The sequence below is a fragment of the Saimiri boliviensis genome, chromosome 12 (genome assembly GCF_048565385.1).
Source record: "Saimiri boliviensis isolate mSaiBol1 chromosome 12, mSaiBol1.pri, whole genome shotgun sequence".
Classification (NCBI taxonomy): Eukaryota; Metazoa; Chordata; class Mammalia; order Primates; family Cebidae; genus Saimiri; species Saimiri boliviensis.
The window spans coordinates 19,647,969-19,661,234 of record NC_133460.1 but is presented as its reverse complement, the minus strand read 5'-3'; the positions used below and the strand labels follow the sequence as shown (position 1 = coordinate 19,661,234).

Below are 13,266 nucleotides of genomic sequence, written 5' to 3'. Positions count from 1 at the left end.
TGGAAGGAGGGCTCTTCCTGTCACTGAATTTGGGTCTGTCACACCCAGAATGACTCTTTCTGAAGGCAAGTTGAGACTAACCAGGAGAGCAATGGGAAATTGTGCCTGTCTTGTCAGGTTGTGGCCTGGTCGACAGGACAGCATTGGCCACCGGTGGCTGCCAGACGTTGGGTGTCTGCACGATCGTCACAGTGGCTCTGATTTACGGAGTGCCGACTACATGCCAGGTACTTTGCATATATTATTTCTAATCTTCACAGCAAACAGAATGGCTAGAAACTATTATTGCTAAGCTGGGTGTAGTGGTTTACGTCTGTAATCCCAGCACTTTGGGAGGCCGAGGTAGGCAGATCACTTGAGGTTAGGAGTTCAAGACCAGCCTGGTCAACATGGTAAAACCCCGTCTCTACTAAAATACAAAAATGAGCTGGGCATGGTGGAGGGCACCTGTAATCCCAGCTACTCGGGAGGCTGAGGTGGCAGAATTGCTCGAGTCCAGGCAGAGGTTGCAGTGAGATGAGAGAACGCCACTGCACTCCAGCCTAGGGCCATAGAGTAAGACTACATAACAAAAAAAAAAAAAAGAAAAGAAAAAAAAAAAAGAAGAAGAAACTATTATTGCCTTTATCTTTTAGGGGAGGAAACTGTCTCAGAGGTTAAATCATTCACCTTTGGTCACACAGCTTTGAAGTGGCAGAACTGAGAAATTTTATTTATTTACTTATTTTATTTTATTTGGAGGCAGGGTCTTGCTCTGCCACCCAGGCTGGAGTGCAATGGCGCCATCTCGGCTCACTGCAACCTCTACCTCCCGGGTTTATTTTTTTAATTTTCTTTTTTTGTTGTTTTTTTCCCCCACCTTCATCAGAACACCTCCCAGGTTCAAGCGATCCTCCTGCCTCAGCCTCCCGGTAGCTGGGATTACAGGCACAGGCCACCATGCCCAGCTAATTTTTGTATTTTTGGTAGAGTTGGGGTTTTACTGGGCTGGTCAGGCTGGTCTAGAACCCCCAACCACAAGTGATCCACCCTCCTTGGCCTCCCAAAGTACTGGGATTACAGGCATGAGCCATTGTGCCGGCCAGAACTGAGAAAATTTAGAACTTTCCCCAACATCATACTGGTTAGCTGTTCTCACAAATTTCCTTTCAGTCAGACCGTGGACAGGTAGACTGAGAGAGAGGTCTGGGATTTATGGTTCCTAAAAGGGCAACAAGATTTCAATACAAAAATGAAGGCCACACCGTAGAAAGAAATGAAGGACTGATACCTGCCACAACATGAATGAACCTGGAAAACATGATGTTAAATGAAAGAAGCCAGGCATCAAAAGCTACCTATTATATGATTTCATTGATGTGAAGTGCGCCAAACAGGCAAATCTATAGAGATGGAGGGTAGATTAGTAGTTGGCTTAGGGCTCCAGGGGCCTAGGAGAATGACAGGTGACAGCTAAAGAGTACAGGGCTTCTTTTTGGGGTGACAAAATGTGAAATTGAACATGCTCATAGTTGCACAACTCTGACTATACTAAAAGCCATTGAATTGTATACTTTATTATTATTATTATTGAGATAATGTCTTTCTCTGTCCTCCTAGGCTACAGTGTAGTGGTGTGATCATAGCTCACTGCAGCCTTGAATTCCTGGGCTCAAGTGATCCTCTCCCAAGGAGCTGGAACTATAGGTGTGTATCACCATGCCTGGCTAATTTTTAAATTTTTTTTTGTAGAGATAGGGTTTCACTATGTTGCCCAGGCTGGTCTTGAACTCCTGAGCTCAGTCTTCCTTCTTTGGCCTCTCAGAGCACTGGGATTACAGGTATAAGCCACTATACCCAGCCTTGAATTGTATACTCTAAATGGGTGAATTGTACGGTATGTGAATTCTATCTCAATAAAGCTCTTACAAAGAAGTAAAAATGAAAGTCCCAACCCCAGATATCCATGGCTGTCCCCCTTGCCTCCATTAGCCCCTGCTACGGTCACCTTCTCAGCAAGTCCTGCCTGACCACCCTGGCTTCCCACCCTTCTGACCTGCTTGTCATCACTTCACAGGGTAATTCAAAAGGAACTGACCACCACCAAACCTTGGTCACAACATGCCACTGCTGGTGGGGATAGATCCAGAACTTGGTGTTGGTACCACCTCTTCTTTACAGCCTTGAGGAAATAGAGAAACCTGCCATGTTTGTCCTCCAGCCTACACTGTGATGAGGGATCTGGGATGAAGCCGACTCCAGGATGGCTGGGCTGTGGTCCCTGTCACCTGAGGTTGCGTATGGAGTATCTGTTATGTTGTAGGATTAACCATGTTAGTTCCTTTCCAGATTGTCTTTAACTACATGATAATTTTTTTTTTTTGAGATGGAGTCTTGCTTTGTCACCAGCCTGGAGTGCATGCAGTGGTGCAATCTCGGCTGACCCCAACCTCCCCCTCCCGGGTTCAAGAGATTCTCCTGTCTCAGCCTCCCAAGCAGCTGGGACTACAGCTAATTTTTATATTTTTAGTAGAGATGGGGTTTCACCATGTTGGCCAGGATGGTCTTGATTTCCTGACCTCATGATCCATCTGCCTTGGCCTCCCAAAGTGCTGGCACTACAGGCATGAGCCGCCCGGCAGATACATTTAATTTAGACACTGATTAATCATTTTTAAGTGTGTCATTCTTTTGTGTCACTAGGATTTTTTTTTTTTTTTTTTTTTTTTTTTTTTTTTTAGACAGTCTCACTCTGTTGCCTAGGTTGGAATGCAGTGACAGGATCTTGGTTCATTACAACCTCTGCCTTTTGGGTTCAAGCGATTTTCCTCTCCTGCCTCAGCCTCCCAAGTAGCCGGGATTACAGGATTGCCCCCGCCATGCTCGGCTATTTTTTGTATTTTTTTTTTAGTAGAGATAGGGTTTCACCACCTTGGCCAGGCTGGTCTCAAACTCCTGACCTCAAGTGATCCACCCACATGGGCCTCCTAAAGTTCTGGGCTTACAGCTATGAGCCGCTGCACCTGGCCAATCACCAAGGATTTTAATGATTTATTTTGTGTATTGTCTGTGTGACTGCACTAGAATATAAGTTCTCTGACAGCAGAGACTTATTTTTGCATTCCTGTTTTGTTCATTGCTCTCTGCTCAGCATCCAGAACAGTGCCCAGCACATGGTAGACAGTCAAGGAATACTTGTTGGTTGGATGAATGGATCTGTGTTACATAACCTCCTTTCCAGATCAACCAGCTTGCCAAACACTCCATGGGCAAGTAAACAGAACTGAGACTGGACATAGTGGCTCACTCCTGCAATACCAGTACTTTGGGAGGCCAAGGTGGGAGGATCACTTGAAGAGTTCGAGACTAGCCTGGACAACGTTGAGAACCTGTATCCATTAAAAAATAAAAAATAATTAACTGGGTATGGTGGTGCATTCCTGTAGACCCAGCTGCTCAGGAGGCTGAAGCAGGAGGATCTCTTAGAGGCCAGGAGGTTGAGGCTGCAGTGAGCTATGACTGGGCCTCTGCACTCCAGCCTGGGAACAGAGCAAGACCCTGTCTCCAAAAAAAATAAATATGCCAAACAGAAGGACTGTTCCCCACCCCTCCAAAATTAAGGGAACATATATGCTTACATATAATATATAAATAGATGAAGACCGCCTGTAATCCCAGCACTTTGGGAGGCCGAGGCTGGCTGGTGGATCACCTGAGTTTAGGAGTTCAAGATCAGCCTGGGCAACATGGTGAAACTGTGTTTCTACTAAAAATACAAAAATTAGCTGGGTGTGGTGGCGGGCACCTGTAATCTCAGCTACTCAGAAGGCTGAGGCAGGAGAATTACTTGAACCCGGGAGGTGGAGGTTGCAGTGAGCCGAGATGGTGCCATTGCGCTCCAGCCTGGGTGATGGAATGAGACTTCGTCTCAAAAAATAATACATACATACATATACATACATACAAAAAGTCTATTAGAATATAATCCCCAAATACTAATAGTGATTGTCTCTGGGTGGTTGTAATGCAGGTGATTGATGAGTTGATTGATTTTTGCCTTTTTTTCCTAAAACAGAAATGCAAGTGATTATTTTTCTTTTTTGATTATCCATAATTTCTAAAAATAATAAAAAGGTGTTTGTTCCCATTCATGGTGCACTTACTGTGAGGCAAGCATTTCCCCAAGCACTTTACTAGTAGTAACTCAATTAAATAATCCTTACACCTTTGAAGTAGGTACTGATATGGTCCCATTATACAGATGAAGAAACTGAGGCAGAGAGGTAGAACGATATATCTGGGGCCACACAGCAAGAACGCAGCAGAACCAAGCAGCTTCGCTCCAGAGCCCTACCTCTCTCTCCTCATTAGGTTGCAATGCACAGATGTTATTTATGGAGTGCAAATGCTTGAGAGAAATCTGTTGGTGTTCAGTTTCCTACGAAGTCCATTAGGACGTCTGGTTGCATTGCCAAGGGCATGAAGCACATGCTCCTTTATGCCTGTGAGCCTGCCTTAAAGAGTAACGAGCCCGCCCACCAAATTGCCCCTGCTTCTCTCTGTGAGCACCAGTCCAAGGCTGTTGACACGTGGTGTTCACCCTTAGGATCTAAATTTAGGATCTGAACCGCTAAAGTGTCTTGCCAGTTTTCAGATTCAACTCTCATTATCTCTTTTAAATTATCTTTTTAAAAACAATTTAAAACCTGTCCCCATATCAAAGCAATACATTCTCATTATGAAAAATACAGAATAGTACCAAGAGATCTAAAAAAAGGTACCCACCTCACTGTCATTGGTAATACTTTGGTGGCTAGGAAATCTTTTCAAAAATGTCTTACTTTGCCAGATCTGAGTAGGAGGGAGATGGGGGAGACTAAGGAAATCTTTTGCCTGAGCCCTACTGTTGCCACGTGCATTGGAATTGCCCTCATTTTCTTCTCGTGGCATCCAGAGACTTGTCACGTAAGAGGCTTCAAAGTGACACTTGAAGCTGTTCAGGATGAGCAGCTAATAATAGTAGAAACAGTCCTAGGCTTGGAGTCCCAAGACCTGCATTGGAACTCTGGCTGGAAACTTCCTAGCTGTGTGTCCTTGAGCAAGGCACTTAACCTTCCTGATTGCTCATCTTTTAGCTGCAGAATGAAATTAACACCCTCCCTGATAGCCCAACTGAGAGACAAGTTTATGTTAAAACAACAACAACTTCAGCTAATTTCACCTACAAATTCTTACCGGCTATGTGACCTTAGACAAGTTACTTAACTCCTCTAGCTTTCAGTTCTTTCACCTGTACAGTAGAAATAAAAGTATCCCCCTCGCTTGATTCTCGAATGAGATAATCCTTGTAACAAATATGCTTAGTCCAATACCTTGAAAACATTAGGTGCTCAATAATGATTAGTGTCTACCACTGTAAGCTGTATCTTTTTTTTTTTTTTTTTTTTTTGAGATGGAGCTTTGTTCTTGTCACCCAGGTTGGAGTGCAATGGCACAATCTTGGCTCACTGCAACCTTTGCCTCCCGGGTTCAAGTGATTCCCTTGCCTCAGCCTCTCAAGTAGCTTGGACTACAGGTGCCCACCACCATGCCCGGCCGTTTTTGTATTTTTAGTAGACAGGGTTTCACCATGTTGTCCAGGCTGGTCTCGAACTTCTGATCTCAGGTGATTCACCCACCTCGGTATCCCAAAATGCTGGGATTACAGGTGTGAACCACCATGCCTGGCCCCATATCATTTTAAATCATCTTAGAACAGTGTTTTTCCCACTGAGGGGATCACCTGAGGTCAAAAGTTCAAGACCTCAAAAGTTTTCACTCAACTTTTGACTTCACCTGAGCCAGGCATTGTGGCGCGCACCTGTAGTCCCAGCTACTTAGGAGGCTGACGCAGGAGAATCACTTGAACCTGGGAGGCAGAGGTTGCAGTGAGCCAAGATTGTGCCATTGCACTCCAGCCTGGGCAATACTGCAAGACTCTATCTCAAAATAAATAAATAAATAAATAAATAAATAAATAAAAATAAAAAACCAAAAACAAAACTCTTCTTAACTGATTGTAGAAGTAATACTTGCCCTTTCTAGAAAACTAAACAAAAAAATATATAATTCTGTCTCACCACCTAGTAATGTCTGACCATTACTGAACTGTTGTCTTTTTTTTAAAGTTTTATTGAGATATAATTCATATATCATGCAATTCAAAGTGTACAATTCAATAGCTTTTAGTATATCACAGATGCTATGGATGTTACTGAATATGCAACCATCACTAAATGAATTTTAGCGCATTTTCATCACGTCCAAAAGAAACCCTACACCCTTTAGCCATTATCTCTCAAGACTTCCATTCCTCCCAGTGCCAGACAGACAGCCACTAATCTACTCTGTCTCTTTATGGATTTGCCTGGTCTGGACATTTCATATAAATGGAATCATTCAATATGTAACCCTTTGTGACTGACTTCTTTCAGTTAGCACAACGCATGCACAGTTTATCCACGTTGCAGCATGTGTCAGTACTTCATTCCTTTTTATGGCTTGTATTAGTCAGCTCAGGCCACCATAACAAAATACCACAGGATTGACAGTTTAAACAACAGACATTTGTTCACTCACAGTTCTGGAGACTGTCTGAGATCAAGAAGCCAGCATGGTCGGATTCTCATGAGGGCTCTCTTCCTGGCTTGCAGCCAGCCACCTTCTTGCTGGGTCATTACAAGGGAGAGGAGGATCTCCGGTGTTTCTTCCTCTTCTTATAAGGATAACCCTTCTACAGGATCGGGTGTCTACCGTTAACCTTAATCACCTCCTTAAAGGTCCCATCTCCAATACAGTTAGATGGTGGGAGTTAAAGTTGCATCATTGGAATTTTGAGGGACATAACTCAGTCTGTAGCATAGCTGAGTAATATTCCATTGTATGGATGTATCACGTCTCATCTGAGTTGTTTCCATTTTTTGGCTATTATGAATAATGCTGCTTTGAATATTCATGTACAAGGTTTTGTGTAGTCATGTGCTTGTTTGTGTTCTCTCTCTCTCTCTCTCTCTCTCTCTCTTTCTCTGTCTCCCTCCCTCCTTCCTTCCCTCCTCTTTCCTTCCTTCCTTTCCTTCTTCCCTCTTCTCTCTCTCTCTCTCTATCTCTCTCTCTCATGCAGTGGCACAATCTCGGCTCACTGCAACCCAACCTCTACCTCCCCGGCTCAAGCCATCCTCTTGCTTCAGCCTCCTGAGTAGCACCCGCCATCATGCCCAGCTAATTTTTGTATTTTTAGTAGAGTCATGGTTTCACTATGCTGGCCAGGCTGGTCTCAAACTTTTGACTTCAGGTGATCCACCCGCCCTGGCCTCCCAAAGTGCTGGGATTACAGGTGTGAGCCATTGTGCCTGACCGGCCCTGTTGAAGACTTCAGAGTTGAACCCAATTTCAGCTGGGCCATGCAGCATCAGGAGGGCGTTCTGGAAAGATGAGTATGGAGCAGGTTGGAGACAGATCGGATGACCCGTGGCAGTAAGAACAGACAAAAGTGGACAGACAGATTTAGGAGACATTTATGGGGTAAAAATGACAGAGTGAGATCAATGATCTTTTCTAAAAACGTAGTTTTTTTGTAGATAAATGTATTTGTCATCACAGTCAGTGGTTGAAAACATTCACATTTTCTTTTTAGTGGACCAAGGGGCTTCCTGTTAGAAAGAATTCTGGTTGAAACTCATGGGATGTTAATTCCCACCCCCCTTTCTTCATGTTTTTAATGTTTGGTAAAAACAATCACAACAGCAAAAAACAACACCTCATCAAACAGGAAAAAAGGGAAAGGGAAGTTTTCTGCTTTTGTTTTGTTTTTATTGAGACAGGGTCTTGCTCTGTCATCCAGGTCATAGTGCAGCGGCACAATCTTGGCTGACTGCAACCACTGCCTCCCGTGCTCAAGTGATCCTCCCACCTCAGCCTCCTGAGTAGCTAGGACTACAGGCACACGTCACCGTGCCCGGCTAACTTTTGTATTTTTTTGTAGAGGTTTCGCCACATTGCCCAGGCTGGTCTCAAACTCCTGGGGTCAAGCGATCTGCCCACCTCGGCCTCCCAAAGTGCTGGGAATGATAGGTGTGGGCCCCCACGCCTGGCCAGTTTAGTTTCTTATTCCTTGGAGTTTCTTGACGTTAGCCCTTGCTGCCTTGGGTTCTGAGTCAGCCCTCAAGATGAGTGAATATTGTCTGGCAATCTCTAAGTACAGATTGAAATAATTTCTCAATTATTAATTTGTTACACTTGTAGAGGAGAGCCGCTTCAAAATAAGCTGGAGGGTTTGTCTCCCTTGTTCTTAAAGGCAACAAGTAACATACAGAGCTTCTGCCAGTCTGCACTGGCTAACAGTTTATACCCTAAACTCCTTCAGAATGCCTGGGATATTTCTAAAGGTCCAGTTTGGGCAGCGGCAGCTGAGAATGCGGTGATAAATAAAAAAGTCATAAGACACGGCTGACGGGGTTTGTCTGTGTTCATTCACACCCATGACTCACTAGGCTTTTGAAGACTTGGAATTTCGAAGGACAACCAGATGGTGGCTGTTTAAACTGCGGCACAAAAACTCCAATCTCAGTGTAATTCAGCTAATTGCAAAATGGAGTTACCCTTGTAAATTGAGATATAGAACGAAAATACAAATAGATCTATAGACACATATGAATAACACATGAACTAAGGCTTACTCAATTATTTAAAGAAAACCTGCTTAAATATTTGTTTTAAAATATGATATTTTCCAGGTTTTCTACAGTAACTGCATTACTTGTGTGATAAAAAATAATTTTATAGCTGGGTGCGGTGACTTAGGCCTGTAATCCCAGCAGTTTGTGAGGCCAAGGTGGGCAGATCGCTTGAGCTCAGGAGTTCGAGACCAGCCTAAGCAACATGGTAAAACCCCATCTCTACCAAAGACACAAAAAATTAGCCAGGCGTGTGGTGCACACCTGTGGTTCCAGCTACTTGGGAGGCTTAGGTTGGGGGACCACCTGAGTCCAGGAGGCAGAGGCTGCAGTGAGCTGGGATCACATCACTGCACTCCAGCCTGGGTGATAGAGTGAGACCCCCGTCTCAAAAAAAAAAAAAAATTATTGAATCTTTATTATGTGCCATACGTTTACCATTTCATTTCATCCTCAGATTCTACCGAAAGAAACTCTTCCTATCCTTACTTTATGGATGAGAGAGCTGAGGCTTCCAAGAGGTTGAGAGACTTGTTCAGACCCCCCCCCCCCCCAATTTGGTAAATGGTGGGAGGATTCAAAGCCAGAGCTGCCTTCTCCCAAGGGATGTGCTCTGAGCAGCTAGGCTGTGCTTAGATGGCCCCACTGCCAAGTTTCGTTTGGTGGCTTCCTTCCCCTGTAGAGACCTCAGTTTTCACCTATTAAAAACAGGCCTTGTATTGAATGTCTCTTTTTCCAGGAATTAAGACCCTTTAAGGGGTCAAAACTTGATAATCTCATGGTTCTGTCTCAATATAACCAATGTTGCCACTCCCAGCACCAAATGTTTCCGTTTAAAACACTGCCTTCAAGGAGACTTTGCTCTGGGTTAACTTTAGTAACTGTTTGGAAGTCAACAACAGAAAGCTGCAATTACTGCACGTTCAAGGCTGTCACATTCTCCCTGAATGCCTTGTGGCTTCCAAGTTGGCTTAATTCTCCCAAAAGTAATGCAGCACAGCATCTGGTACTGTCAAGACATGGAGGTAAATTTACCAGGCTACTGACATTTACCCCCAAATTTCAGCATTTATTTCTTTGTAGAAAGGAATCTTCCACAATTTATTCCAGCTGGGGGAACAGGAGCATAAAGATTCTTTTTCCTGTATTCTTCAAATTTTCTGTAATGTATTGCTCTTCACAGAAAAATAAAATCTTGGTAATATATATCGTATACTCCCCTGCCTGTCTAATATTAGGTCCCAATTCTTACTTGAAGGTCATGTCAGATGATGGTTAAGACTGTGGGATTTGGACTCAAAGAGACCATGATCAGAATCTTGGTGTGGCCATTTACTTCGCTCTGTGACCCTGGGGACATTGTTTAGCATCTCTGAGCCTCAAATTCCCAGTCAGTAAAATGGAAATGAGGCTAGCACTTACCTCCCAGGGTGGTTGGGAGGATTGTATGAGATAATGTGTGTAAAGCCCTGAGCCCAGTGTCCAACTGGTTAGTGCAAATTTCCCCATTCATTCCATGATATTGTTCATAGGGACCACTGGGGTATGCAAGACTCTTTGAGGATCTGATTAAAAAGGTGGGCACATTGTTGTGCCTGTTCTCTTCCTCCCCATTGTTCCTGTTTTATTTTTTGTGATTCAGGTGGCACTCACATAACGTGGGATACACTGGTCATGGTGCAGAGCTCTGTGAAATTCTGTGCTGAATCCAACCCAACCACCGCCCGGATCCAGATAATGAACATGAGCGGCCCCCAGCCAGCTCCCTCATGCCCCACGCAGTGTCCCCTTCCCTCGGGGTAAACTCCGTTCTGACTCCTTTCGTCACGGAGAAGTTTTGCCTATTCTCTGCCTAATTGGAAAACACAGAAGGAACTCCTCTGTGTCTGGCGTCTGTGTCTTCTGCTGAACATTATATTTGGGAGATCCAGCTAAATTACCGAGGGCTGCACTAGGTTGCCCTTTTATTGCGGTGTTGCTGTTGTAGCATTCCTTACTGTCACAATCTGTGAATCCAGTCATTTTTTAATGGAGTCTTAGGTCAGGTGTGGTGGCTCATGCCTGTAATCCCAGCAGTTTGGGAGGCCAAGGCGGGCAGAACACCTGAGGTCTGGAGATCGAGACCAGCCTGACCAATGTGGAGAAACCCCATCTCTACTAAAAATTCAGAATCAGCCAGGCATGGTGGTACATGCCTGTAATCCCAGCTACTCAGGAGGCTGAGGCAGGAGAATCGCCTGAACCCGGGAGGCAGAGGTTGCAGTGAGCTGAGATTGTACCCTTGCACTCCAGCCTGGGCAACAGGAGTGAAACTCTGTCTCAAAAAAAAAAAAAAAAAAAAAAAAAAAAAAGATTCTTGGATTGTGTCTACTTTTTGGCTATTATGAAAAATGCTGCTACTTTGTTTATTATTATTTTTAGACATGGGGTCTTACTCTGTTGCCCAAGCTGGAGTGCAGTGGTGCAATCATAGCCCACTGCAGCCTTGAACTCAGACTCGAGCCATCCTCCAGCCTTGGCCTCCCAAAGTGCTGGAATTACAGGCGTGTGCCACCACCCCTGCTCCAGTGCTGCTGCTTTGAACACTCCTGGATCTGTTTTTTTGGCAGATGTAAATACTCACTTCAGCTGTGGATTTGGAGTTGCTAGGTTACGGGGCATACATACGTTTAATTCTAACAGATATTTCCAACTCATTTTCTAAAGTGGTTGTACCATTTTACATTCCCATCAGTATGCATGAACACCCAATTGCTCTGCTTCTTTACCAACAATGAGTGTGATGAGTCTTTGTCATTTTAACCATTCTGGTGGCTGCGTGATGGCCACAATGCTTTAACTTCCTTAATGATGTTGCATACCCTTTTACGTGCTTATCAGCCACTGGCACAGTATTTCGTGCCTAAGTTCATTTCTGCTGTTGGGATATCTGATAGTCAACTTGCCAGAATGATGTTTAAAGAATGAGCACACATGCTCTGAGTTTGAGGAATACATTCCGGAACATCCACAGTGGCTTCTTCTGTTTACTTTCAAGTTCTTGGCTGTGTCTGTAGCGGAGTTTGCAAAAATAAGTAACGTTCAGATGAGTGACAGCTTATGAATTTTAAAAGATGCTAAATGAATTACTTTGCAGCACTTCAGTTCATATTTCTGCAGTGTACCTGGGGAAAGGAAGCCACATTTGTGGAGTACCTTGTGTGCCATGTACTGGTGCCACTGGTACCACTGGTACACTGTCCCAGGCACTTTAAATGGATCATCTTTAATCTTCATAACGAGTCTGTGAGGTGGAGAGTATTATACCGATAGCTCAAATGAGGAAATTGAGGCTGGGGGTGAAGGTGGGGTATCATCCAGCTATGAAGGGGCAGAGCCAGGATTTGGACACTGCATCTGCTTGATCCCAAAGTTTATCCTTTTGTTAGCAAGGAAATTGAGGTGGAAACGTTATTTTCCTAGAAATTTGCTCATCAGAAACTTTTCCTGGCAAACATTTCACAATTATTTGTTTGAATGGTCACCCCGACTAAGGCAACTTCACTTGTGGATGGATCTCCTGTCACTGTGTCCTGACACTGGGTCTGATGATCTGGGAGGCCAGCTCCTGAAGTTCTCCTGCAGCTTCTTACCCTGAGGGTGTTTTTTCTTTTGTCTGGTATATTTTCTGATGATTCTTTTAGAAAGTGTTTCCCCCAGTTGTACAGCAATATATGTATACTGTAGAACATTCAGGAAAACAAAAATTCACCCGTTTCCTTTCAATCATTAAATCTATGTTCAGGTTATTTGAAAACATAATTGAGATGCTGGATTATAAGTTAATTGAGCAATAGAAGTAATTTTGGAGGTAATGAATGTAATTTTCTTTCTTTCTTTTTTTTTTTTTTTTTGAGAAGGAGTTTTGCTCTTGGTACCCAGGCTGGAGTGCAATGGCGTGATCTCGGCTCACCGCAACCTCCGCCTCCTGGGTTCAGGCAATTCTCCTGCCTCAGCCTCCTGAGTAGCTGGGATTACAGGCAAGCGCCACCATGCCCAGCTAATTTTTTGTATTTTTAGTAGAGACGGGGTTTCACTATGTTGACCAGGATGGTCTTGATCTCTTGACCTTGTGATCCACCCGCCTTGGCCTTCCAAAGTGCTGGGATTACAGGCGTGAGCCACCGCGCCTGGCCCATGAATGTAATTTTCTACAGGGCAGTCACATGTAAGTGATGTATTATGAATCTCTCACCCAGAGGAGTCACTTGTTCTACTTTGTTTATTTGTGCTACTTTGTTTATTATTATTTTTAGACACAGGGTCTCACTGTTGCCTAAGCTGGAGTGCAGTGGTGCAATCATAGCTCACTGCAGCCTTGAACTCCTGGACTTGAGCCATCCTCCAGCCTTGGCTTCCCGAAGTGCTGGGATAAAAAATAAAAATAAAAAAGTAAACTTTTTTTTTTTTTTTTTTTCTCTAGAAAGGCAGGGGCTGGGTGTGGTGGCTCACACCTGTAATCTCAGCACTTTGGGGAGGCCGAGGCAGTAGTTTTGCTTGAGCCCAGCAGTTTGAGGCCAGCCTGGACAACATAGTG

At 44.1% G+C, this 13,266-nt stretch overlaps 1 protein-coding gene across 4 annotated transcripts in view; it reads left to right on the top strand.

Annotated features, from left to right (window-relative positions):
- IQCK (IQ motif containing K) overlaps window positions 1-13,266 on the top strand; it is a 149,733-nt gene that overhangs the window by 128,527 nt on the left and 7,940 nt on the right. The window contains exons 9-11 of one of the 4 annotated variants that reach the window (XR_012512764.1): window positions 118-227; window positions 1,600-1,686; window positions 2,057-2,678. The exons of 1 other annotated variant lie outside the window; for it this stretch is intronic. Coding sequence is in view for 2 of the 3 variants with exons in the window: in XM_074381984.1 (XP_074238085.1) it covers window positions 118-227; window positions 1,600-1,611 (122 nt within the window). In the remaining variant the exon portion in view is untranslated. Of the gene's footprint in view, window positions 1-117; window positions 228-1,599; window positions 2,679-13,266 lie in introns of those variants that run through there. 2 more of the 4 variants (XM_074381984.1, XM_010340739.3) reach the window with 2 other exon arrangements.